Source organism: Pyxicephalus adspersus, chromosome 2 (assembly GCF_032062135.1).
Source record: "Pyxicephalus adspersus chromosome 2, UCB_Pads_2.0, whole genome shotgun sequence".
Classification (NCBI taxonomy): domain Eukaryota; kingdom Metazoa; phylum Chordata; class Amphibia; order Anura; family Pyxicephalidae; genus Pyxicephalus; species Pyxicephalus adspersus.
This window is the reverse complement of record NC_092859.1, coordinates 8,305,380-8,330,250: the sequence shown is the minus strand read 5'-3', so window position 1 is coordinate 8,330,250 and position 24,871 is coordinate 8,305,380. Positions and strand designations below refer to the sequence as shown.

Below are 24,871 nucleotides of genomic sequence, written 5' to 3'. Positions count from 1 at the left end.
AGCCTTCCCACCTACCTACCCCAAACACAGCCTTCCCACTGCTTCTCTTCTGCTGCATCTCTTTGTAGTTCTCTTCATTGGCTTCCATTTTACCTTAGAATCAAATTCAAGCTCCTGTGCTTTGCCTTCAAATCCCTACACAGTTCTTGTCCCACTTACCTTTCTGACTTGACATAAAAATACTCCCCTAGCTGCTCTCTCTGCTCCTCCAATGACCTACTAATGACTTTCTCACTCATAACCTCATCACAAAAACGGCACCAAGACTTTTCTAGAGCTGCCCCGACTCTCTGGAATGGTCTCCTTCGTCCTATTCGGCATGCTCCTACTTTCTGCACATTTAAAATATCCCTCAAAACCCAACGCTTCAACCTCACCTACCCAACTTCTTTTGTCTCCTAAACCCTCACTACTCACCCACCATTCTATATCCCCCTCCTATTGTGTGATACTTCCCTCACCTCCTAGATTGTAAGCTCTTCGGGGCAGGGTCCTCTCCTGTGTCACTGTCTGTATTTGTCTGTCATTTGCCACCTCTATTTAATGTACAGCGCTGCGTAATATGTTGGAGCTATATAAATTTTTTTAATAATGTATGGCTTGTAGTGCACAGTTCATGCTAGGGTGATAATGCTGCTTCACTTCAGTCGCAGTTTAGAGAAAGTTGTCACCCTAATGCGGGAGATTAAAGAAGTGGCAAAAAACACCAAGTAAAAGAGAAAGGCAGGAAAGAATAACTGCACAAAAAGAATGGAAGGTTAATCTTGGAAACCTTTGCCTCCGTGAGCAGGAAGGTAATATCTTCAAAAGGGAGCAGGCTGTGTAATTGATTAGTATAGAGAGCTCGTAGGGCAATGTCTAGGAAGTAATCAGAGATTGTAATAAGGGGATGCATTGTCACCGCCCTTTATCATGGCTTTGAGGTCATCCCATGAAAGTATACCATTCACCTATCCTGGCAAGTGAATGTCTCTAAAAGTCCTGGCAATGCAGACTTGGTGAAGCCAAAGCATTCCATTACAGTGTATCTAAACCCAAGAATAAATATGGAATATACTGCAGCTCTTAGAATTAGTGGCTACATTACTTTTATACTTTAAAATGGCCAACTGTTAAAGCCCCCATTCTTTTAAGTTTTTGGATGGAGGGGAAAAGCAATATTGGACTGGGTAAGGGGATAGAGTCTCCAAGGTTGCTTCCTATCCAACTGACGAGTTCAGGCTGAACAGGAAGAGAGTCATACCAGACGGGCACAGACAGTGAATAAAGAGATGATGCCGCCTTGCCCATTAAGGGCCAATTGCCCCAGCCACTGCATTCTATCTAGTGTTATGAATGGGGGACTCTGACTGTCCCACATGATGCAGTGCTCAGGCATAATCATCTTTCAGAGCTTGTACAACGTTTTTTTGGTGGTTCCCTTAACAGAGGTAGGAACAATAGTAGAGGTGAGTATTAAGAGTGGGGGTGGGTTGGGATTAGACATTATCATCTAGATAGATAGTAACTTAGTGATAGTGTTAAGTATAATACTTCCCTGTCCATCAGCTGGTTTGCCAAATGTTTGCAGAGCTCCTAGCCCTGATTTAATTCTGCACATCCAGGTTAGTGCAGTAGCCGGACACCTATAGCCACTGTGGTTCTTCCAGCTGACTGCTATATCAGTATTGTGTTCTGTTAGTGACTATGAGCCAGCAGGAGAAACCACAGTACCCAGTTTGTGAAAGCAGGGAGGAACCTGTCTTAGGAGTAAACATGATTGTGTGGAAAGGTAGGTGTAATTCTGCTTCTTTCAAGGTTAGTTCAAGCCTTTTGGTATTAGGAACCCCAAGGGATTTTGAATTGCACCCCTGTGGATCATAGCCAAACATGCAGCAACCCAATCACTACATTCTAATGTAAACAATAATTTAGTGGTGTAATTCAAAAGTTTTCAAATTTTTAAAAATCTGCAGCATTTAATAAAAATAAAACCTGGTGATCCTAACATAAGTGACTTTTTGTTCTAAAATGGGGGCCTTATGATCGTTTCCGCTGCAGCGTTTAACCCAGGAACTTTTTTAAGCTGGGTGGTAAGAAATTATAGGTTTGTGCAGCCCCTGTATTGTTACCCAACTCTTTAGTAACCACCCAAAAAACAGCCGGGTGGTCACCGGAAAATGTTGGGTGGTGCGCCCGGCTAAAAGGGGCCGTGGAGAACCCTGCGCTGTACAGAACCTGGTCCAGAGCAACAATGTGTAACTGCTGCAGAAGTTGGTTCTTGTAGAAAGGAACCCAACTGAAAGGACCCAAGGTTTGAATTTGTATCCACAAGTTGAACGAGCGGTCACCTTCAGAATTATAAGATGAACCACTGATGCTCTCACTTCAGTCTGCATAGAGGGACCAGGTTGACATTACCTAGCAGAGATTTTAGAAAGGGGCAGTTTAGAGCAGGGGTAAAAGTGGGCTTGGATAGATCATTCCGCCACCGCTTAAAAAGTAGGCACATGGACAGCTCTGGTGATTCAAGCAAGGCAAATGGGTTCAACACAGTCCTTCTAAAAAGCAACTTCATGCGTCATTTACCATAATCTTAATTCCACCTCTTAGACCATTGTTATGGAAAATGGGAACAGGTGTCCTCTTTGATTTTGCTCCTGTGCTGGAAACTCAAAAATTCAGATTGACTTATCCTGGTGAAACTGGGGGTCAGTACAATTAGGGCTGTGCATGTCTTCTAAATGTGAAATTAGATGCCCTTAAGTTATGCTTTAAGTTTTTTAAGTGTTTTCTGAAATCAATGAATCCAAACCAAGACATGTTGTAGCACACAATATGACCCACATGGATGCATCACGGTGCATGTTGACAGTAGCCTGAATGAGGGACAACGTTTGTGGGAGCCTGAAAATGGGGACATCATGTGTACATGGCCCAACATGGATTTTAATGATTTAGACCATATAAAACCACATTTTTGCTATATATCTTCAATAGATAACTTTTCCCTGTTGGGGGTTTCCAGTTGTCTAGTAATTCTTCTGAAGTGAATTAGCTTCTGATAATAAATTATAGGTAAGCGAGACAAGGCTGAAGATTTGGGTCACAATACAGAGGCTGCCACTCACTTACAACTTCTTCCCATCTAGCTTAAGATAAATTCTGGGTTGAACAGATTGAATGCTGAGCATACATGTTAAAGGTTTTTATGTCGGTGGCATCAGTTTGAGATTCATCTGAAATCATTCTGGATTCATTGGTTGACCCGTTTAATCTGCATTTGACCTTCTGACCTTAACTTGAGCAGCTGCCAGCAGACTTTAAATTCCTTTAGGTGTGACAAAGCCCAGGAATTAACAGAGGTTGGAAGTGCCCAGCTCAGCTACTGTGTAGGACCTATGTATACAACATGTGATTGCAGCATGAATTGACAATTTACTGTTCAAGAACATCATGTCATCTTGAGTTTAGGCTTTATGGTATGTTTGTGAAGGCATAACGCAAAAAGATGTTCCCAATAACAAAAAAACACAGTGCTTAACTAATGAGTTGTAACTAACTTTAATTACAACTCCACCAGAAGCTCATACCCCTTACTTCTTATAGTAGGTATAGGGAGATAAAATGCTTGGTCAGGTGTCTTGAGTTGTCATGTGAGGGCAACATAATTACCCTCAGTTCTGTGCAAGATCCAAGACTTGACTACCTTTGGTTTTCCTTATATGTAACATTTGGGTGCTATGGCATTTTATGTAGTACGAGAGAAAACTCTGCATGGATAAAGCTAAAGATAGCGATTTATATGGAAGAAGTCAAAGCCTACAAGAAGGGAAAGAAAAGTAAGGTAAGGAGGAAATTGCCTAAACCAGAAGGTCTGAAGGCAGCCAACCATAAGGGAGATGTAGAACTAACTTGTTCTACCAGCAGGGCCAGAAATGAGCATTGTTAACAGAGAAACGAGGTAGCAAACACTTACTGTGACCTCTATATTGTCACAAAGCAAAGTGTCTGAACACTTGTGACAAGTATAATAAAGAGGTCAGAGACAGCAAGCCCTGCTATGTTATAATATCTCTTGTCTGTAGCACAGGCGCTCCTTAGGAACCTATATGGCAATCATCATGATATCGGCCATTTTAACCAACAGCCGTAATTTAACGTGTGACAAAAGGTCTCTCGGAGTACCTGGAAAGATCCTGTCGGGGGTCTATGTCAACAAGGTTTTCATTATATACCTTGCGGAACTTCTGATCCACCACATGAATGCACCTGTTGCAGACAAGTGAATGCTTCTGGGTCTTGCATACTTTCACAGACATTGCCTGGGGAGCAGATAATCCGAGTTTGCTGGAGCTAGGTCTGGTCAGTACTGGACCTTTGTGAAAATCTGTGCATTAGGGAGCAGGAAAGTGCTAGACCTGTCCAGTTTTTTTTTTTAGCAAGGGCTGCATCTTGTTTAGCAAGATCTGGAACATGGCTAGGTTTTGTTTTGCAGTTTACTTGCTCTCTGTATGAAAGCCCTAGAACAGCGATCTATATATGCGGAGAGTTCCTAAAACTGTACATACACTTCAATAGTGGTTATCCATTCTCTCTAATGGTGACATCTCTGAGCATCTAATGTGATTGTAGAAGTCAGATGTAACATACAGCTATCCTGTGATCTCTATAGAAATCTAGTAAAAAAAGCTTTTGCGTTGAAGAGTATATACAATTTTTGGATTTCTCTGCATCCTGAACAACACTAAATAACACATATCAGGCTGTGTTGAACCCAGAATTTTTTTAAAAGCCGGGTGGGTTGAAAATATAGGTGGTAGGCAGACCCTGTAATATGACCCAACTCGCCAAAAACGGGTGGTTACTGAAAAGTGCTGGGTGGTGCGTCTGTATAAAAGTGGCCGGGGGGAGAACACTGATATCGGGTCTCAGAAGAATAAAAGTCACTGAACTGGTTTCTGGCTTTGAACAGCTGCTCACCCCATAAACCATGGCCCTACCTATCCCCATCGTACTATATATGCACAGTGCTCAACCCAGAAATTTCTTTAAGCTGGGTGGAAAGAAAATAATAGGTGGGTGGCAGCCTCTGTATTGTGACCCAACTCATCAGAACCAAATCAAAAACAGCCCGGTGGCTACTAAAAAGTGCCTGGTGGTGCACCCGGCTAAAAGGGTCTGGGGAGAACACTGTATGCATGTGGGTGTCTGTGAAATAGCCCATACGGCAGTTTGATGGGTGCATTTCTAGAACCTTGAAATTAGGAGATTGGAGATGGAGTTTAATGGCTGTTGGGAAGTTAAGGAGCAAAATTTCAGGGTGATGGAGGTACCTGATGGTGCTTGTTTCCTTTTAAATTAGCTTTTACTTTTGAAAGCAGTGTTCAGTCCTTTAATTCTTTTAATCTGGGTGGGAAGAAATTCTAGGAGGGTGACGGCACCTATATTGTGACTGTTTACTACCCACCCAAAAACAGCCGGGTGGTTACTGAAAAATGCCGGGTAGTGCGCCCAGCTAAAAGGGGCTGGGGAGAACGCTGGACAGGTATGTATTGAGGTGAAACAGGCTGCATGAATATGAAGCATTGGTCTCTAGTAATTAGACGGGCTGTCATTAATATGAGTATAAATGTTAATGGTTTCCAGCAATAAATATTATATATAGATGGGCTGTGATTGGGCATTGAAGACATTCATTTTATGTAATTAGCCCTAGAAGTAACCACAAGCACATCTTTTATTTAATCTGTTTTTATTAATTTTTTTCAACAGCACAATATTTAAAGCATTAAGCGGTCCTTTTCAGAAGCTGCGTGGTAGAAGATTTTTGTCTAGATTTAAAACCTATGCAATATATCTTCTTACACACTAGAGGGAACCAGCTGCTCATAATCAAGGATGTAACTATAATTTCTGTTGATGGTCTCTCCTAGATGCGATTTATGCTGCTGTTCAGCCGGCAGGGGAAGCTGCGCTTGCAGAAATGGTATGTCGCTACTTCAGAGCGGGAAAAGAAGAAGCTGGTGCGAGATTTAATGCAGACGGTGCTCAGCCGCAAACCTAAAATGTGCAGCTTTCTGGAGTGGAAAGACCTCAAGGTGGTCTATAAAAGGTGAGGACCTCAAGCAAAATGAACATTCTCTTTTCATGTTTCTTTTACAGTATAGAAAACCTGAGAAAGATTTTACCGATTGCCACCGCATCCAAAACGAACATGAAGTTTTAGCCATGGATAAACTATAATTAAAGTTTTTAGGCACTTGTCTGTCAAAATAGCTATTTTGTGACCTGTGCAAGGTTACCATCTGGTGCTGGAACTTCCATTATGTGACTCACTACTGTTTGCAGTAATGATTCGGAAATCCAAGGGAAGAACCACTGAGCACAGCTGTGGGCATAGCAGATCAATGCTCTTGCAGTCTTTTTTGGTATACGCTTCAACATAGAACTTTTTTTGCAGTGCAGTAGCATTACAAGTAGAGCAAATCTTTGTTCATTTTTAAATAAGCTTTCTGTTCAGTCTTGCACAGATTTCCTTCTAATTGTCCCTGATCTCTTACATGGGGCAGGAAAGCCTGCAGCTTTGTAGATTTGGTGAAAAGGGGAAGCGGGGAACAGTTGAAGAATTGCCTCTGCTTTTACAAATAAAAGTGAGCAAATCCAAAAAACTGAACTAGGCTGTACTGTGAACGATCTTTTTGAGAGACCCGAGACTTATGATCCATACGAACAATAGATATTGAACACTGGAAATGAGTCTCTCTAGAATCTGGAGTGTAAACAAGTGTCCCAGATTTTCCTTTACCCACCATGCCAGATCACTGAATGACCAACCTCTAAGAGGGGCTTTTGTCATCCCCTAAGCAGGACGAATCCCCCTTGTGCTTCCCTCTCAATAGAATGGAAGACACTGCTTGATTGTTTTCATTACTTACCTTATCTTGCTTCTCTATGCAATATATACAGATTATGGCTGCTTGTAGGGATGAACAAGTACAGTGCCTAGCTTACTGAAAACATCACAGTATTTCCTCTAAAGCCTCTGACACATGTACTTAAGAAGTTTAAAATTCCTTGATTGAAGGAGTGAAAGTTCTTAGGCTGGTTACATGTGCATTCAGTCTTTTTTTAGTAATGCCTTCATTGACTTGCTTCAGCTTCTAATGTACATTATAGGAGGCTTACAAAGTGCAACAAAATCAAAGTAAGTAGAAAGTTGTATTCTCCTGTACAACTGTGCAAGACTGAAGGGAAGGCTGGATCTCGCCTTTAAAAGATGCTTTGTGACAGCTCAGACTTCATTCTCCTATTAATCAGTTGCAGAGTGAATCAGCAGTGAGCTCGAACTTTGCTAGGTTAGAGATGTTAGGGCTTAATAGTTAACAAACAAATAAGACAGGACTGACACAAAAACTTGCTATTTTATTCTACTTTGTGGTCAGCCATACTGATGATTATTATTATTAAACAGGATTTATATAGCACCAACATATTACGCAGTGCTGTACATTAAATAGGGGTCCAAATGACAGACAGATACAGTCAGTGACACAGGAGGAGGAGAGGAGCATACCCCAAAGAGCTTACAATCTAGGAGGTAGGGGACGTAACGCACAATATTAGAGGTAGTACTATACTTTGTGTTTTATCCCTTTTTCACTTCTTCTAAACTGGTTTTGAATGTTCTCTATGACTATTTTTAAGACTCGGTCTAGATGTACTGACCTCCAGCGCACTTCTTCCCCCCCTCTACCTCCTGTTTATCTCCTTTTTTAAATCCAAGCTTTCTCTCCTAGATACGCCAGCCTGTATTTCTGTTGTGCGGTTGAAGATCAGGATAATGAGCTGCTGACCCTGGAGCTAATCCACCGATACGTGGAACTGCTGGACAAATATTTTGGCAGCGTAAGTGTTATCTACGAGACGCACTATGCCAGAGGGTGGGGGGAGAGTAAGCGCAGTATCCAGACGTGGGAGTAGAAGAAAGGATGAAGGGTTTGTGTACAGAGTTCTAATGTATTCCAGAAGCTGCAGTCCTTTTTACTGTTCCAGACCTTTAAGACTATCGTGACTATTTACTTTAGTCTGTATTGCTCCAAAGATAATTAAAACCCAAACTAGGTTCATCGTTTTTTTTTACATCTGCCAGTGAATGTTCTGTATTCAGCACACCCATTTTTGTTGTGGTTCCTCTGTTACCAAGGTGCCATTTTTACAAGTGGTCCGAACATGGGTGACCGGTCTCAAAAAGTGTAACATGTAGTATTCAAGCCAAAATTGTTTTTAAACTGGGTGGGAACAAACTGTAGGCGGGTTGCAGCCCCTGTAGTGTGATTCAACTCTTCAGTAATCACCTAATAAACAGCTGAGTGGTTACTGAAAAGTGCCGGGTGGTGCGCCCAGATAAAAGGGGCCGGGAGAAAAGTGGTGTAGAAGATTTACTTATTTCTGCAGGCAAATAACCCAACTCTACACTTTTATTTTTCCCTGTGTGGAGAATTATGGTTATGGTTTTAAGTGCAGGGGAATGCTAGTCCAGCACTGCTTATGTCTGTGATGACCAGTTCTGTAACCCTGATATTGATTTTCAGACTCCATCTGTATCCTGAGTGTATGTAGCTACTGGATAGCAAATTGGAAGTGTATATGTAACATAGGCATGAATGAGGGCAAGAAAAGAGAACTTCCGGAACTAGAGTATCATTTGACCTTGGCTATAGGGGGAGTAAAAAAAGCATTTTTTTTCTTTTAGGGTTGGGAGGCTGAATGCTTGATGATATTGATATAGAATAAATCAATTCAATCAGTGTACAAAAAACTGGGGTGTGTAAAAACCTCAAGGGAGAGATTGAAAGATATGACAAGACCATCAAAGATCAATTGTGATGGGTGGAGGGGGGCCGTGTTTAAAGTATTATATTATAGACAAGAAATGAAAAGTTAGGCAAAGAAGGGCTTTTGAGGCATAGAGTCAATATTAGTCAAATTGAAAAGCAAGGTACACAAAGTATAGTAAGAAACACAATAACGGCTGTTGGCCATAGCTTCTTATTACTTTCTCTTAACCCCCCTAGCATTCTAATTCTCCATGCAAAAAGCATTACATTTTTTTCCATGGAAATTCATTTTACATTGTAGGCCTATAATTTTTAGGTATAACTCACTGAAATATGTCCAATATTTAATTTAATAATAAACTTCCAATAAAAATATACAATAAAAATACACAAAAATCTGTAAAAACTAAAAATAAAAAATAGTTAAACATGTAATATAACTGTACATATATATATATAATTATGAATATTTCTTTGTATTGGACTTAATACAGCTATTTTGTATTGAATCCAATACAAAATTATTTAAACTTCCCACCGTTCCTCCCGCCTGTACCGACGTCACCGGGAAACCCCGAAAAACATCTCTGCAGTCGCCAACTGGAGATCAAAGAGGAAGGACGTGTCCCTAGGACCTGCGAGAGCCAGCAGGACGCCAGGGGACGCCAACTGAGCAAGGTAAGTTTTAAAGTGATCCCGAGTGTGACTCTGGATTACCACTTTTAGCAAGTAAAATCCACCCCATGTCACACTCAGGATTACTGCTAGGGGTGTTAAAGTGATTACGTATGATACAGTGGACTCTTACCCCGACGCATTTTGCCGATTGGCTTCCTCAGGGGACTTTTAGAGTCCCTTTTTGACTCTAACAAATACCTGAAATTATATTCATCTCCTCTTAAAAATGAAATTCTTACCCTAAAAAGTGTCTTTGTTTTTGTTTTTTTTGTTTTTTTAAAAACAAATGACTTTGTTTTGTGATGCCAGTGGAACCCTGCTAGTGAACATAATGATTTCAAATTGATGTTTGTTAAAAGAAATAGTGGAAGGGGAGGGGGTCTCTTTTCTATCAGAACTTAATGTACCATATAAGAAATACTTTGTCTATGACTCATTGCAAGACTTAAGTGCACACATACAGTACTTTTGAGCTATCGCTGCTCTGAACAGCTAATTTTACCGTCAGAACTCTCTTGTAGGCTGGAAAATCACTCTGTGAAAGATACACTTTCAACAGTGAACCTGGGGGTCCAGCAAACCTGGAATGGATTTCCTAAGTCATTTGTTATTAACAAACAGTCCTGGACCATATCAATTCCAGGTTTGCTAGATCACCCTGGTACACTGATGAAAATGTATCCTTTCCAGTCTGTGAAAGCTTTAATAAATCGGGCCCATTGTTTCTGCGAGGGCCTGAAATCTAGCTGTTTTGGGTCACTTTGGAAACTTACACAAGGTTTTCTTAGTACCTGGCACATACTTTGGACACATCTGTACATCCCAACCTATTGGCTAAAATTGTGACTAAATCTGGCTTTAGCCGCCATTGTGTCACTAAAAGACTTTTTGGCACAATTGCAAAGACATTTCCACAAATTGTAGACAATTGTTTCCTGCTCTGCCTTGTGAGGCTTCAAAGAACTGCTTCACAATATGTTGTCTTACTTTTTCTTATGCACGTCTTTTTCCGGGTCTAGCCAATAGTTTTTTTTAATTGTGCTCCTGCACTGCTTTCTTTGTATCGCAGAGTTATTCTGGCACTGTAATGGACAGTTTCATGTCTCTGCAACATATAATTAAAATATGAGTCAGATCTGAGCATTACGCACATATTTAATCGTGGACGACACAAACACTAATCTTGTCAAGTGTATGTTTTTTTTTTTTTTTTTTTTTAAGAATGACGCTGCTTCTCTGACCAATGCAATATTGTTCCGGTGGGATGGAGGAAGAATAAGCGGTATTCATCACCTTCATTGTGCTGTTATGGTTTAACAGGTGTTTAAAAAAAAAAATAGTGTTGCATAGGGTTGGGTTCTGAAAGCTAAGCTAAATGCGTATTGTCTGATGGCTAGAGATATAGAAACAATTCATCAAACAAGGGATTTTTTTTCTGCAATTTTTTTCCCTTTCAGCCAATCTCGCATTTTAATATCAAAGATAAAACCAGCTGGATGGGCTGGAAAATACAGATTGTTCTGGTGAAGATCACTCCAGTGTAATTTTGATCTATTTTAGAAAGTTATTTTTGTGTCAATTTTAAATAAATTGGTCAGGACTGAAAGCATAATATATAACAGCAGCTGCTTCTAATTGACTTTTGGCCTACATACGTTTATCCATTAGTAGTCTTGTATCAATCAAGGATTTTTTACATGAGCGATAACAGGGATAGTCCACTCAGATACATAAAGTGGAACTAAACTTGCTATACTTAACCTGTCCATGTTCTGTCACTGGGCACCGCCATCTTCTTTATTCTCCACTTCCTCCTTGTGTTCTTCAGCCATCTTGATTGACTGGTCGGGGATGACATAACTTTCACCCATTCATAATTGTAGTTGCCTTTTTTCTAGTTTTTGATTTTGCACATGTCAGTTAACGGTCACTCAAGACTAGGGAGGTCAGACTGTGGCCAGTGGTAATAAGGGAAATAGACCCAAATCTAATGGTCAGTAAAAAAAAATCGGAATGCCCCAGCGCTTTCGGGTCATCGGGAGCAGAAGGAATGCCCCGGCACTTTCGGGTCATCGGGAGCAGAAGGAATGCCCCGGCACTTTCGGGTCATCGGGAGCAGAAGGAATGCCCCGGCGCTTTCGGGTCATCGGGAGCAGAAGGAATGCCCCGGTGCTTTTGGGTCAACTGGAGCAGAAGGAATGACCCGGCACTTTCGGATCAACGGGAGCAGAAGGAATGGCTCGGCGCTTATCGGGGAGAATAATGCTTTATTGTTTGTGTCAATGGTAGAAATGGCTCAACCGCATTGTGGATGGTACTCAATCTTTGGCATCAATAGGAAGAATTTTTCCCCGTGATTTCTGGTCCATCAGTGGTGCCAGTGGAGGGAATTGGGTTCCATCATTTGTCAGTGGAAGAAATCATGCCTTAGGTGCCAGTGGCAGGTATTTTGGAGGTAAGTTGGTGTCAGTGGTAGGAAATTTGGCCCTCGGTGTACATAAAATGTTACAAATTCTGAACAATGTTTAAATTGCACACAGGAAACTGAAGAAATTACTGCAACCTATTTGCTAGAAAAAATTTACGCTTATTTAGCTTTCGCTTAGTCTGGAAATAAATCTTTGTGACAACATAACAGTGGCCTCCTGAGGTTTGACAGCTGCTGCCCTGTCAACACATGCTGTCTAGTCAACACATAGCGCTGAAGTAAGCACACCAGCATTGAACGTCAAGTCAGTATCTGTTACATTCCTGTAATGCTGTTGTGCATACTGTGGAGACGGATGTGATCAGGTACCTGGCAGAGCAGTAGCTGTCAGACTCCATGTAACCTGTCTCCTTTTGGCTCTTCAGAAAAAGGCAATCAGAGGTTTGATATTTGCTGCTTTTCCAACTTCCTGAGCTCATGTGGCTAACACTGTTGGTCATCTGAATGCTTTTACCTGTATTACATGACAGAGCTCTGTATCTAGGAGGAACATAAACCTTTATGGGACTCTTGTGTTTTGATGTTTTTGCAATTACTAAGGAGCTAGAAGAAATCTTGTGCGTTTAGTTCCTGCAAGAGATCAAGACGTTTCTGTCAGATTTTTACTGGTTAAATAAGACACTAAATCCTAAAGCGGAGTTAAACCTTAAAAGTAAAAAAATTCACAGGGCAGGGTTCTATAAATAAATATATCTGCCTGATCACTTTTTCAAGTACAGTCTGTTACACCTGTCTTTGCTCAGTTGTGGGCACCGCCATCCTTATCGCCATCAGGTTCCATTTTTCTGCCATCTTGGTTGGCCAAGCTGGAATTACATCATTAAGATCCTGCAGCCCTGGGGGATACTAGAATACCTAGCATCCTATCCTGAGCTCTGCATTTGCAGCTCAGTGTCCTAAAAAGAAAGAAAAAATTGTGAATAGGCAGTTAAGTATTTTTATTGCAATATTCATCATATTGTCTGTCTGCAACAAAAATCATGCCTGCTTTCAATTCTAAAATGTGGAACTATAGCTTTCATTTTTATAAGTTAGCAAGCCTAATTATTACTTGAGATTATTGACAGGTCCAGACCTTCTTAAGAATCGACCGATCCCGCAAGGTTCCCCGCAGTTTGCAACTTGCTGCTCGGTCATTTGCCCCACAGCACTGGTTCTTAAACCACCAGTATCACCACTGCTACCCTTGTTCCATTTTTTTCTGCCCATAATTATCCCTTATGGAGCAGCCACTAGGAGTCCCAAGAGGCGCAATAGTTCCTTGGCATGAGGAAACGGTAAATGCACCACAACCTCACCACCAGTGTGAACATAGCCTAAGATTTCCATTCAGCAAACATTCTCTGCAGTCTTCTAGGTGCATGTGTTTTCATTCTGGTGATGGGAAAATTTTCTGAATGTTCTCTGCTTTATAAATAGATCCTTCATGTTCAAGTTTTAGTAAAAGTCCATTAATGACTGGTTCTCTTTAGAGGTAGGCTATTCATATTCTTACATAAGCTCATAACCAGAAATATAAACCAGGTGAAGTGCAGAAAAACAGGAAGCAGCTTTCTCCCAGTTCTTTACAGGTAGGCCATATTTAGACTGAGGGGACTTTAGGTCATGTATACATCAACTTGACCACAGAGTGATGGAATGATTGGGCTGTAAAGTTTAAACACAAAGAATTTACATTTGAGCCAGATTCATGATCCATTCTTCTTGTAGAAAATATAAACGCTACAGGCTCTCACTATAGCGTAACGCTCCTTCTGTTAAGTGGTAAACCATAGCCTACTTCATTGCAGATGCTTACCTGCTTCTATTTTTAAGTGCACTTATTCTTTCAAAGGAAGCCCTAGCTTGAATTGTCAGCCTTTACTAGTACAATCGCAAAACGTTCAGGTTTTTATCGGGCAAGACCTTAATTACTTCTCGGCGGTGGATCTAAAAATGAGTGGGAGAGCAGTCCCTAAGCCTTGCTTTGTTTAGGTCAAGCAGGGCTTATATAACAAGCTTCATTCAATTCTGTGATAATGGTTTGTTTTACGTACTTTAATATGCAATACAGGCATTTTAAGGAGGAAAATACAACCCATTGGCTTCCCTTGGCAGTCTACATTATCAGTAGACCTACAATAAGGTAATTGTTTCAAAGCTTTGTTGATTGCAACTGTAAGTTTAAAGCAGAACTTCACATTTTTTTTTTTTTACATTTTTTTTTTCAAATCAGCATGTTTTTGAAAAGTTTCCTCGTACAGTTTTATATAAGGGTTTCTGGTCCCCAGATGTCCTTGGGTTTTCTTCCTTTCCCTGTCTGAGGGTGATGCACAACCTGATGGTTTGTCCATGATTCAACCTGGAAGACAAAGAAAAAATTTTTTTATGACTGACATGCCTTGGCCTTATTAAAACTAGAGATCAGCTTTAACCCCCTAGCGTTCTAATTCTAAGTCTGTTTTTCCATGCAAAAAGGATTACATCTTTTTGCATGGAAATTTATTTTACATTATAAATATATATATATATATATCTCTAAAGGTTTCTTTTGTATTGAACTTAATACAGCTGTTTTGGATTGAATCCAATACAAAATTATTTGAATTTCCTCCTGCTCCTCCCGCCTCGCATCAACGCATGCACCAACATCCCCGGGAAACCACAGAGAAGGTCTCTGCATTCGCCAGCTGAAGATAAAAGAAAAAAGACGTGTCCCGAGGACCTGCAAAGACCAGCAGGACACCAGGGGACGCCAACGGAACAAGGTGTTTTTTTTATTTTTTTTTTTTTTTTATGTTTTCAGCGACTCTAAGTGTGACTCGGCATTACCGCTTTTAGCATGTAAAGCACAACCCGAGTCACGTTCGTGATTACCACTAGCAGGGTTTAAGAGACTCTGATTAGTAGGATATTTGTACTTGCTGGTACCGCTTTCAGTGGTAACTCTAGTTTAGGCTTCCTTACAGAGCTTGAAACACTGAAACATCCAACGCTTTAAAGTGGAGCTAAACCCATTATACCTGGTATTCCGTCACGCCTTCTTTCCTCCTTATAATGATCTTCATTCTTCTTGAATGGCCAGGCCAGGATGACGTAACTCCTGCTCAGGATGTAATGGCCTGCCTGTTTGTGTATTCCTAAAGTGGAAGTTGTGTGATTCTGCATGTTGTCTACATAAGAGTAAGCAGAGCCACAGCAGGGAATTGCAGGCATCAGACATGTTAGGAAACGTGGGAGACTGAAGAGTTCAGTAGTACTCCCAGTACCCTGCAAGCGAAGGAAGCTCGTGTTGGGCTATGGTGGCACTGGGAAGTAAAATATGTCCTAATTGGTTGTCTTGAACCAAGCAGTAAAAGTCCCCCACCCACTGTTGCCCTTTTCTTCACTGCTCCACCATCAAAGCTGTTGACTATGCTAATAAATAATGCAAGGTTGCTCAAACTTGGGTAGTGTAAAGATCGTAGAGAGATGGCAACGATACCTCATCGGAATTCTTTCTGAGTATTCCTCCTACTGTTTGTGCCATGAACATACAAAAGTGCGTGTTTAGAAGCAGTGACACATCGGCATGCCTCTTGTTTTAAAATGTACTTTCAGCAAACCTGTTGTACTCTTGCTATTCTTCTTGACGTATCCCCCTTGCTGTGTTTCTCAGTCAACCTTTTGATCAGTGCCTGCAGTGATCCTTCTTGTCGTGCAAAAAAAGCCATCTAGATGACTAGATGCAGCACACTCGGCTTTGTTTAAACTCTGCCACGGTGCTCTCATCATGTGAAGGATCTGGAGGCTTTGTCTTGTTCAGGTGAACCTGTTACAACCCAGGGTGTTCAAACGGTAAATAATAAATAAGCGGGGATTATCCTTAAGCAAAAAACATACATACATAAAAAACTGTTCATAGCTCCAAAGATTGAGGCTGCTGAAATTGTTTTATAATAAAGATTGAGGCTGCTGAAGTTGTTTTATAATAAAATTTCCTATAAACGTTGATTCCTCCCTTCCCAAATTTAGACACACGTTATTGGTCAGTGAACCCAGCATTTTTTTTTGAGCTGTAGGCGGGTGGCTGCCCTTGTATTGTGACCTCATTTTTCAGTATCCACCCAAAAACAGCCAGGGTGGTTACTAAAAAGTGTTGGGTGGTGCACCCAGTTAAATGGGGCTGGGGGGAAAACTGGACTGTCCATCGTAATATATGGGTAGGAGGGGCAACTTGTATAATTAAGTGTAAGGTGGTAGTGGAAAAAAATGGTGTCTCTATGCTTAAAGGATACACAGCTCAATTAGTCTTGAGGAGCTTTAAAAGTATTGCTTGACTTAAGCCGGATGATCATTTCCCCAAAGCTGTTTCATTTCTTTGGCTGTTTCCTCAATGGTGTCATCATTAAAGACTTCCGCTTTAGATTTAGGTTTGTATCTTTACAGTATAATGACTGACTATGTAAAACATCCATATAGGGGACTCTTTTGCCGGCCAAATTACTTGTATTTCTTGTTTTTCCTACTTTTAGCCTTTATATTAAAATTGCCCTTTGTAATCCCCAAAGAAAGACCTTGTATGAGCAGGATTTACATATAAACAGGCATTGCTGGACTGTCTGTATGATAAATCTTCAAAATGTGGGGATCCAAGCCCTAAATGACTGGAGCTGGACACCCCTGCGCTAAATGGTCATCCCTTGACAATAGGGCATTGCTGGGTGGCCAGCGTATATGTATTGTCTGAGACCAAATACACTTGTTTCAGTGAAGATGTATTTTTTTTTTTTATATATATCTGCCAGGTGGAATTGTCCCTCTGATGCGTTTCCATCATCCTGCTAGGCAGCCCCAAAAACAAGGCGCATATGTCCTCCTGGTGCCATGAGCCCATTGTCCACATTGGTTGTTGTAGTGAACAAAAATGTCTCACTACACTCCACTTTTCACAGCACTCTGCAAAATGTCTTCTGCTGACGCGTTTCGCCTTATTGTAACAAACTTGGTTTAAAATGCACTCAAAGCACACTGAGAGAGCTTTAGAGTTTCTGACCAATTGTGTTTAATGAAGGTGTGAGGCATTAAAGATGAATGGAGGGCAACCGAAGATTCTTTTTTTATTCAGTCTTAACATTTGTACTTGACAACACCCTCCCCCGTTATCCACGTGCCACTGCTCATTGTGCCATCCACTTGGATACGATACTCCCTACCTTTGTTCAGACTTCTCATGATGCTTTATGGTCTTTATTGAGAGAATACAGGTTATACTTTTTCTCCCGTTTCTAAAATTCTGTGCAGGACTGCAAAAGGTCAGAACTCTTTCCTGATTATGAAAAGACTCATAAGACTCAAGGTTGATCAATACAACTTACCTGCATTTCCTTTAAACCAACGGATGAGGCGATTTATGTATCTGCAGAATTTAAGAACTTTTAAGAGGAGTGGAGCTATGAATCCTAAAGGCAAGGCTTAAAGCTTGACTTATCAACAACTGTTGATCCTTTTAGACATCTGTGGACCAACGTCTTTGGCTCTCTGTGTGTTGACTGCCCAGGTAGTCCTGTTCCCAAATCTTTCATGTTGAGATGGTGAGGGAGGGATGTTCAGAAGTTCACGAGGGCTAATCCCCAACAGTAAGGAGTAAAATTATGTACTTGACAGCACTTCTTCTGTGGCTGCCATTGCAAAATCCCTCCAGGTATACGGTAGAATGTGGCCTCCGTCTATAACAAAGTGCTTAGGGGTTAGTTACTAGCTGCATGCACCATCATATGATGCGAGGGGTGTTGGTGACCCTCCAAAACATTTTTTTTTTTTTAACTCATGTTTTTAAAAAGCGTCGGAACTAGAGACGTGAATATGAGGTGCTTGAAATGTTAAACCTGTCCTTGGCCCCTCCATCCTTTTTCCATGACTGCTACTGCAAAATACCCAGTACATTGGGTTATTTTGTAGCAGAAGACCTCCCCCATGATGCGACCCCCCCAAGCCAAGGGCAAGTAATGTTACTTGAAAGACGTAATGACGTCACAGGTGCTTTAGCCTGTTGCTGTGGGGAAGTATTGGTGAGGACACAACCAATTATAGTTGACTTGAATGAGCAGGGCGATTGAGTCTCTTTTTAAATAGTGCACTTTAGCATTTTCTGGCTCTTTATTAACTCTAACATTTTGTTTTCCTAAAGGTCTGCGAGCTAGATATCATCTTCAACTTTGAAAAGGCCTACTTTATCCTGGACGAGTTCCTGATGGGTGGTGAAATCCAAGACACGTCGAAAAAGAGTGTGCTGAAAGCCATTGAGCAATCAGACATGTTACAAGAGGTGATAAGTTTTCGAGTTTTCTGTCCCCTCACGTCCCTGGTCTCCATTAGTCTCTCTGCTCAGCTGTTCATTTTGGGTTTTTTTCTCACTCTCTCTATTCTCTTTGTGTCTCCCTGCTCCCTCCTCCTTTTCTCTGCAGTGGATGAATCACACATCTCTTGTCCTGTCACAGCTCAGTGACTCCCACCCACTCACTTTCATCACAAGAAATTTCCACACTGGAGCAGGGGGGCGGCGGGGTTGGGGGGGAGCGAGTGTGTGTGGCGGGGAGATTATGGCTGTCTGAGAGGAGGGGGCCACGGATTTGGGGAAGGTGGAGGAGGAGGGGGGATCAGGTGCACACTGTGGAGTTCAATGATACGGAGAAAGTGGTTGAATGAAATGATGAATGGGCGGAAGGCGCAGAAGTAACAAGGCAGAGTAATGAGAAGGCAGAATGGAAGAAAAGGAGGGGGCTAAATTTTATAGATGTGGGGAGAGTGGCAGGCAGAGATTATAGCTGTGCCGAGGATTTGGGGAAAATAAAAGCACTTGGCGATAGCAATGAAATGTTTAAAGTGTGAGTTTACCTATCTGCACTTAACAAAAAGGAAAAAGAAAAATCTTTGCATTGGGTTGATGGGTTTTATATCGTGATGCTGTGATGCTGATCTGATTATTAACTCTCTGGCATGGTAAAGCCACAATAGGGCTGACATTCCGGAAATCGGCAGTGGCATCTCTCACTTTTTATTCTCATTTTGAAGTGGACTTTTGTTCAAAACTTTAGTTTTCTTTTCAGGAATACATAAAATCTATCCATACAAAGGGACTTTGCACTGCAAATCCTAAATTATTTTGCTTAAGGGAGGTGTAAATAAGACTTCTACTTGCCCCATACCCCATGCTGGGTATCTTCTCTGTAACAATTCTATGACTGCAGCATAGAGTGCCTTACAGAGGAGGCAGCGAGGGGCTGCATACGGAGAGGAGAAGTCTGTGGGGTGCGAGTTTATAAATAAGTACAGTGCAAGTAATACAAGAATAAAAAGTCAGAAAAAATGCTGTCCTCACATCGAGAACTGGTTTAGATACACCTTAAAGCCTGGCTGAACCTATGTTTTAAATCCACAAAATGAACTACCTGTGCATCATACAAGTTGTGGACAGTTTTGCAGTTTTTCCATTCAAAAGTAGTTCCAGTCTAAGTAGAAAAGCCGTATCCGCTTTTTATATCCAGTTCTGGGGAGGAAATGGTGGTCTTCCTGCAGAAGTCCACTTTTCCAAGAACTTTACTACCTCTGCTGAGTTGGACCCATTGCCCTTCTGTTAGCAATGCCCATACCCCCTGAAGTTCCTCGTCCTAAATTGGCATAGGAATATTCCTGGGTTCTTAAACTGCCTAGATTTCAATTGCACATAGCTTTATTTATTGGAAGAAAAAAAAAACAGATTCAGCTGGGTTAGGCAACAGGTCATGTATGATGGGCATGAGCCTCGACTGACCTCTCACAGACCTATGTTGAGTCAACTCAAACAACTTTTATCCAACTTTAAATTGCAAACAAAACTGTGCAGAGCAGGGCAACTTCCCATCTTTTTGGAGGAGGTCCAGCATCCTCCAGCCTTTATACCCCCAGGCTGACTGCCTTTGCCCCACCACTTGCATTCATTGGGATTTAGTTCTTTTATTAGGGGGAGCCCCACCACTCATGATTTGCCAGCATTACACTGCGAAACGCTTTCATGCTGGCCATACAATGGTTAATACTCCTAAACCTAAATTCTATTACACAATAGGACATTTACAGTCAATGTTTGATTCAGCCATTGTTGCCACCTGACCACTATTAATGTTACTAAACGGGAGCTCTCCCTTTTGTTGGTCATCAGAGCATGGAGGTGGCATTGATCATGAGTGAACTTCTCCGCTGATAGGTACAGGGTAATATCCATATATATGATCCTTATCTGGGTGATGTTGATCATTTACCTATTCATGGACTTATTTACCAGTGTATGGCCAACTTAATGTTTGCAGCTACAACCTTTCCAGTGATTTTTTTTTTTTTGTTTTGTTTTAGGCTGGGTGGGAAGAAAGTTTAGGTACTGTATTGTGACCCAACTTTTCCCAACTGTGATCCAACTTTTCAGTAACCACCCATAAATAGCACGGTGGTTACTGAAAAATGCTGGGTGGTGCGCCCAGCTAAAAGGGGTTGGAGGGAACGCTGCTTTCATGGGTCTATATCCCAGTGTCAGTGCATCTCCACTGTGTCCTATCTCCAGCCATCGCTCTCCAGTTTCTTTAGCCAATGACAGTCTGGAGAAGCACATGTGATGAAAGTGGAAACGTTTTACTTAAAAATGTTATTAACATGGGAAAATATATATAATAGTCTGGTATCTCTGTGAGGTCTGTACAATTTCTGACATTAAATGTCTTTTTATGGCCATTACAGCCAAATAGCACTTTGAAGAGTTGTTAAAAAGAAAATCTTTAGGATAAAAAAAAAAAAACGCAGGCTGTTATTTGCTGAGCTTACCTGCTTGTTTCAATGCCAGCAGACCTACAATCAGCATTTTCGTCTGGTACATGCAGTTCATTGAACTTTGCAACAACAGGCAGAAGGGGGGCGTGCAGAAAGCAGATTCTTATACAAAAGCATGCAATCTTAGCATCCCTCTAGGTGTATAGGATCTCCTCCAAGCTTGGGGTGCATGCAAATCCAAAGGGCTGCCAGAGACTTGGAATTGTCTGATTTAAACTCTTATATTCATGAAGACCCCTAAGCTTTGTACACAGGTCAGATTGTTGTTGCTGGAAACAATATTTCCTGATCGTTTCCAGTAACAGATGAATGAACAAGCATTGTACACACAGTACAATTTTGTTTAATGGGGGGGGGGGGGGGGGGGGGGGATTAAGATAGGAAGAGTGATTGGGGTAATAGAGGTAAATGGGTTTGGTGGGAAAAGCCAGTAGCACCCCACTGTTCTTCCCTTCATAGGAGTGCAAAGTGGTCATTCCTGTTCATCAATTCTTCAATCTGCAATGGGGACCTTTGGACACATGTCATTTGTTAATGACCTATATCATGAGACTGGAGGAAATTAGAATCAACTTTTAGAACACAACTACAGTTTCAAATCACAGCAGTTTTTGATTTAAACAAGGCTAGCGGAGGCGGACGGAGACTGCCGGCGTACTACCGGAGGCAGCCGGAGAGCTTATAATAAAAATCTTGCTTCCCTGGTATCTTTGAAATGTATATTTTTTCATTCTTCAAAGACATGGGCTTCATTTACTGTACCAAAAAAGGGATGATTTCATGTAATTCACAGCGAGACATTGGAAATCAAATTTCAGCAGTTTAGTACAGTCAGGCTGATAAAGGCGAACATCTGGTTGCTATGGGTTACTGCACATCGCTGCTCTTTGTGTCAAGCTATTAAAGCCCACTGCGTTCTGTAATGTGCTGCAATGTATTTTTCTCTCTCATCTGACCCCTGCGCTTTCTTTTTTTTTTTCTCTCTGCAGGAGGATGAGTCACCGCGCAGCGTGCTAGAGGAAATGGGACTGGCTTGATAGACAAAGACCACCAACACCCCCACCTCTTTCTTCTATTTTCTTTTACCCCGAATACTTTTACTAGCCAAATCCAGACCCCCAACCCCCACCCCCCCTTCCTTTTTTCCCCTTTTTTTCCCCTCCTTTCCAGTCACTGCAGAGACTTGTCTACATAACCAGCACACACACACCAGTGCCAGCTAGGACTTTTTCTAGGTAACCGTGTATGTCCCAGTGTGTAGTTGCTTCTGTTCAGCTTTACCCTTCACCTGCAGACGGGCAGCCATTCTGAATCGGGTTCTAAAAGCGAACCTAAAAGATAGAAATGTGGAGTCTGTAGTTGCTGATCTTTTGGAAATGCTAGTTGGCTTGCTGCCTTGTGGATTTTTTTTTTTGTTTTTCTGAAGCAAGAACGTGAACCCACAGCTCAGCAGGAGATCAGCAATGGCAGCTTACACAATTCAGTATAGGTTACCTCTAAGTTCTCCAGACTCAGTTTTAGTTCTGACCCTGCATTTATTCATGGGAAGCTTTTCATATGTGGCAGCGGCACTTCCAAGAGATGTCTGCTAACGACAACACTCTGAAGTCAGATTAGATATCGGGGACTGCGTTGTGGCCTTGTGGAGCCAAGAGATCCCTATACCCCAGCCCAGTCCTCTTAAGCTCTAGTTCATGGCTGTCACTTTTGTATTACTACCAAAATTAAAATTGTTGCTGGAGAACCTCTAGTAAATGTTTATGGAAAATGTCTTTTTGGGCTTGCCAAGAAACAACTGTTAAATTTGCTAAATGTGATTAAGCTGGATTGGGCATGAGATGCCTCATTAGTGACTCCTCCACTTTTTCTAAAAAGGGACCAATAGCACCCAGCCACATTCTTTTTTTTTTTTTTGTTGTTTAATTTTTTTTTTTTTTGTTGTTTAATTTTTTTTTTATTATTATTAATGCTATGGAGGCACTATTACGCATTCCTATTTTGTATGCAGTTTGTTGCCAGGGCCCACTCTTCCCTTTCCCTTCTGGCACACGGTGATGGGCAATTTGTCTGTATATTTCTGCACTTGCTCCCAATGCACGGTCTTGTTCAAGGGTTACAAATATTTCCATCAGCCTCTGCTACAAGGGCCTCCCCTTCCCCTTGAACTTCTGGAATAAAACATGAGTGCTGCTAAGTTATTAACTGGTGCTGTATGTTTTCTGTCTATGTCTGCCGTCATGGTAGAAATGGTGGGGGGGGGGGGGGGGTAGTAGGTTCTGTAAAGTTTTGAATGGGTTGGGTGTCTTACTGATGATAAGGAAAACAGAATCCTCTGCTCACAATAAAGTTTTTAAAAGTTTATTTAAATGAGCGAGTTACTAAGTAAAAGAGAAGAGATAGGGTCACCATGCATTAATCTTTTAATTTTCTATTTGTAGGTTGTAGAGCAGGGATGTCAAACTCTGGCCCCCCAACGTCCTTTTTTTTTTGCCCCGAAATCCTAAATGTGAACTGCAGCTGGCCCGCAAATCCTAAATGTGAACTGCAGCTGGCCCGCCGATGCATTGAAATAGTGCCGCTACTCCACTTCCCGGCATCACTTGCGTCTTTGCATCAGCAGGCTCTCTGCTTATGCGTGGCCCCGGATTGGACTGATTTATAGACGCAAATAATGCCAGGAATTTTAGTAGCAATGCTATTTCAATAAAGTGGAAGTTTCAGCGGCAGGCTACTCATAAAATTTAGCCCCGCGTTGGCCGCATCTGGCTTTTCCAGCATTCCCCCCCAGCTGTACTTTTCCTTGCTATTCCAAGGCATGGAATTGAATGGTTAGGTTTTCATAGAAGAATTTTGTTAATATTATTGTTAGCCTGTGCAGAAAGGTTACCATTGAAATTTAACTCAATGGCTACATATATACATATATACATAAGGCTACATATAGAAAAAAAGGCATAAGTTTTTTCCTTACATAAAATGAATAAAACATTTTATGCATCGTTCTAAATTATAAGCTTGTTCCAGGTTAAATATGAAACAAAACATCTTTGTTTCCATATAAAAAGGGTTTATATTTAATGGGAAGGAAAAACTTCCTCAATTTTATCAATAAATTTCAAGGTTGGCCTGCGACTTTGTCTACGTTTTTAATTTTGGCCCTCTGTGTATTTGTGTTTAACACCCCTGTTGTAGAGGATCGAACTAGAACATATTGAAGGCTTATTTAAGCTAAAATTCTGGACAAGTTTCATCCAGCAGCTCCCTAATCTAAATATCTGACATATTAAGTCATACTCCTAGAAAGTTGCACATTAGACATCCGAACATTGGAGACACGACTTCCAGTTATCCTGGAACAATTTATCAATTACCTTGTTCTTCAAAGCCTCACAATGCCTCACGAAGAAGACCAAACTATCCTCATGGTCATCAACAAGACTTTCCAAGGACCTAGAAAACAACTATTTGTTCTTTTAACGTTTTCTAGTACAATTCATTCTAGCAAGCGAACCTGTATTATTTTATGAAACTGGACATAGAATAGGAGCAGAAAACATATCTAATTTTTTCCTTATCACCGGACATGTCTTCCCTGTAGAGAATAAGGAAAAAAAAAATATTCTACTCTCAATCACTTTCTGCTCTGTCGTCCTCAATCCACACCACCAGTTGGTCCTCTTTGGTTACAATGACTACAGTGTCATTCAGGCCGACTCCTGTCAGTCCAACACAACCCTTTAATGCCCTCATGCAGGGGGCTGGTCTCAAAGTCCTCCAGGACTGACTGCTGTTTAATGAAGAATAATACTCACCCTCATTTTAAAACCAGACAATAATGGTGCAGAAGATTAAAAAAAACAAATGGAAATATACTTATTGGGCTTTCAAACAAGAACGAGTGATGTCAAAGGTGATTCCAGCTACCTGAGAATGCTAAGGAGATCTGGCATATCTGGCAAAGCACAATGCATGGTTGTCTTACTGGGATCCTCAAAAGTTCCAGGATCTCATATGAGCTTTAACACAAAACTTACTATGTATTTTTCTTAACCTTTTTTTTATGGGGAAA

General features: G+C 41.2%; 1 protein-coding gene across 1 annotated transcript in view; it reads left to right on the top strand.

Moving 5' to 3' along the window:
- Positions 1–23,000, top strand: part of AP1S1 (adaptor related protein complex 1 subunit sigma 1) — a 24,717-nt gene extending 1,717 nt beyond the window's left edge. Inside the window, exons 2-5 of the mRNA XM_072399406.1 lie at positions 5,916–6,094; positions 7,779–7,887; positions 18,134–18,271; positions 21,792–23,000. Of these exons, the coding sequence (XP_072255507.1) occupies positions 5,916–6,094; positions 7,779–7,887; positions 18,134–18,271; positions 21,792–21,839 (474 nt within the window). The 3' untranslated portion in view covers positions 21,840–23,000. The remainder of the gene's footprint in view (positions 1–5,915; positions 6,095–7,778; positions 7,888–18,133; positions 18,272–21,791) is intronic.
- The last annotated feature ends 1,871 nt before the right edge of the window (positions 23,001–24,871 follow it).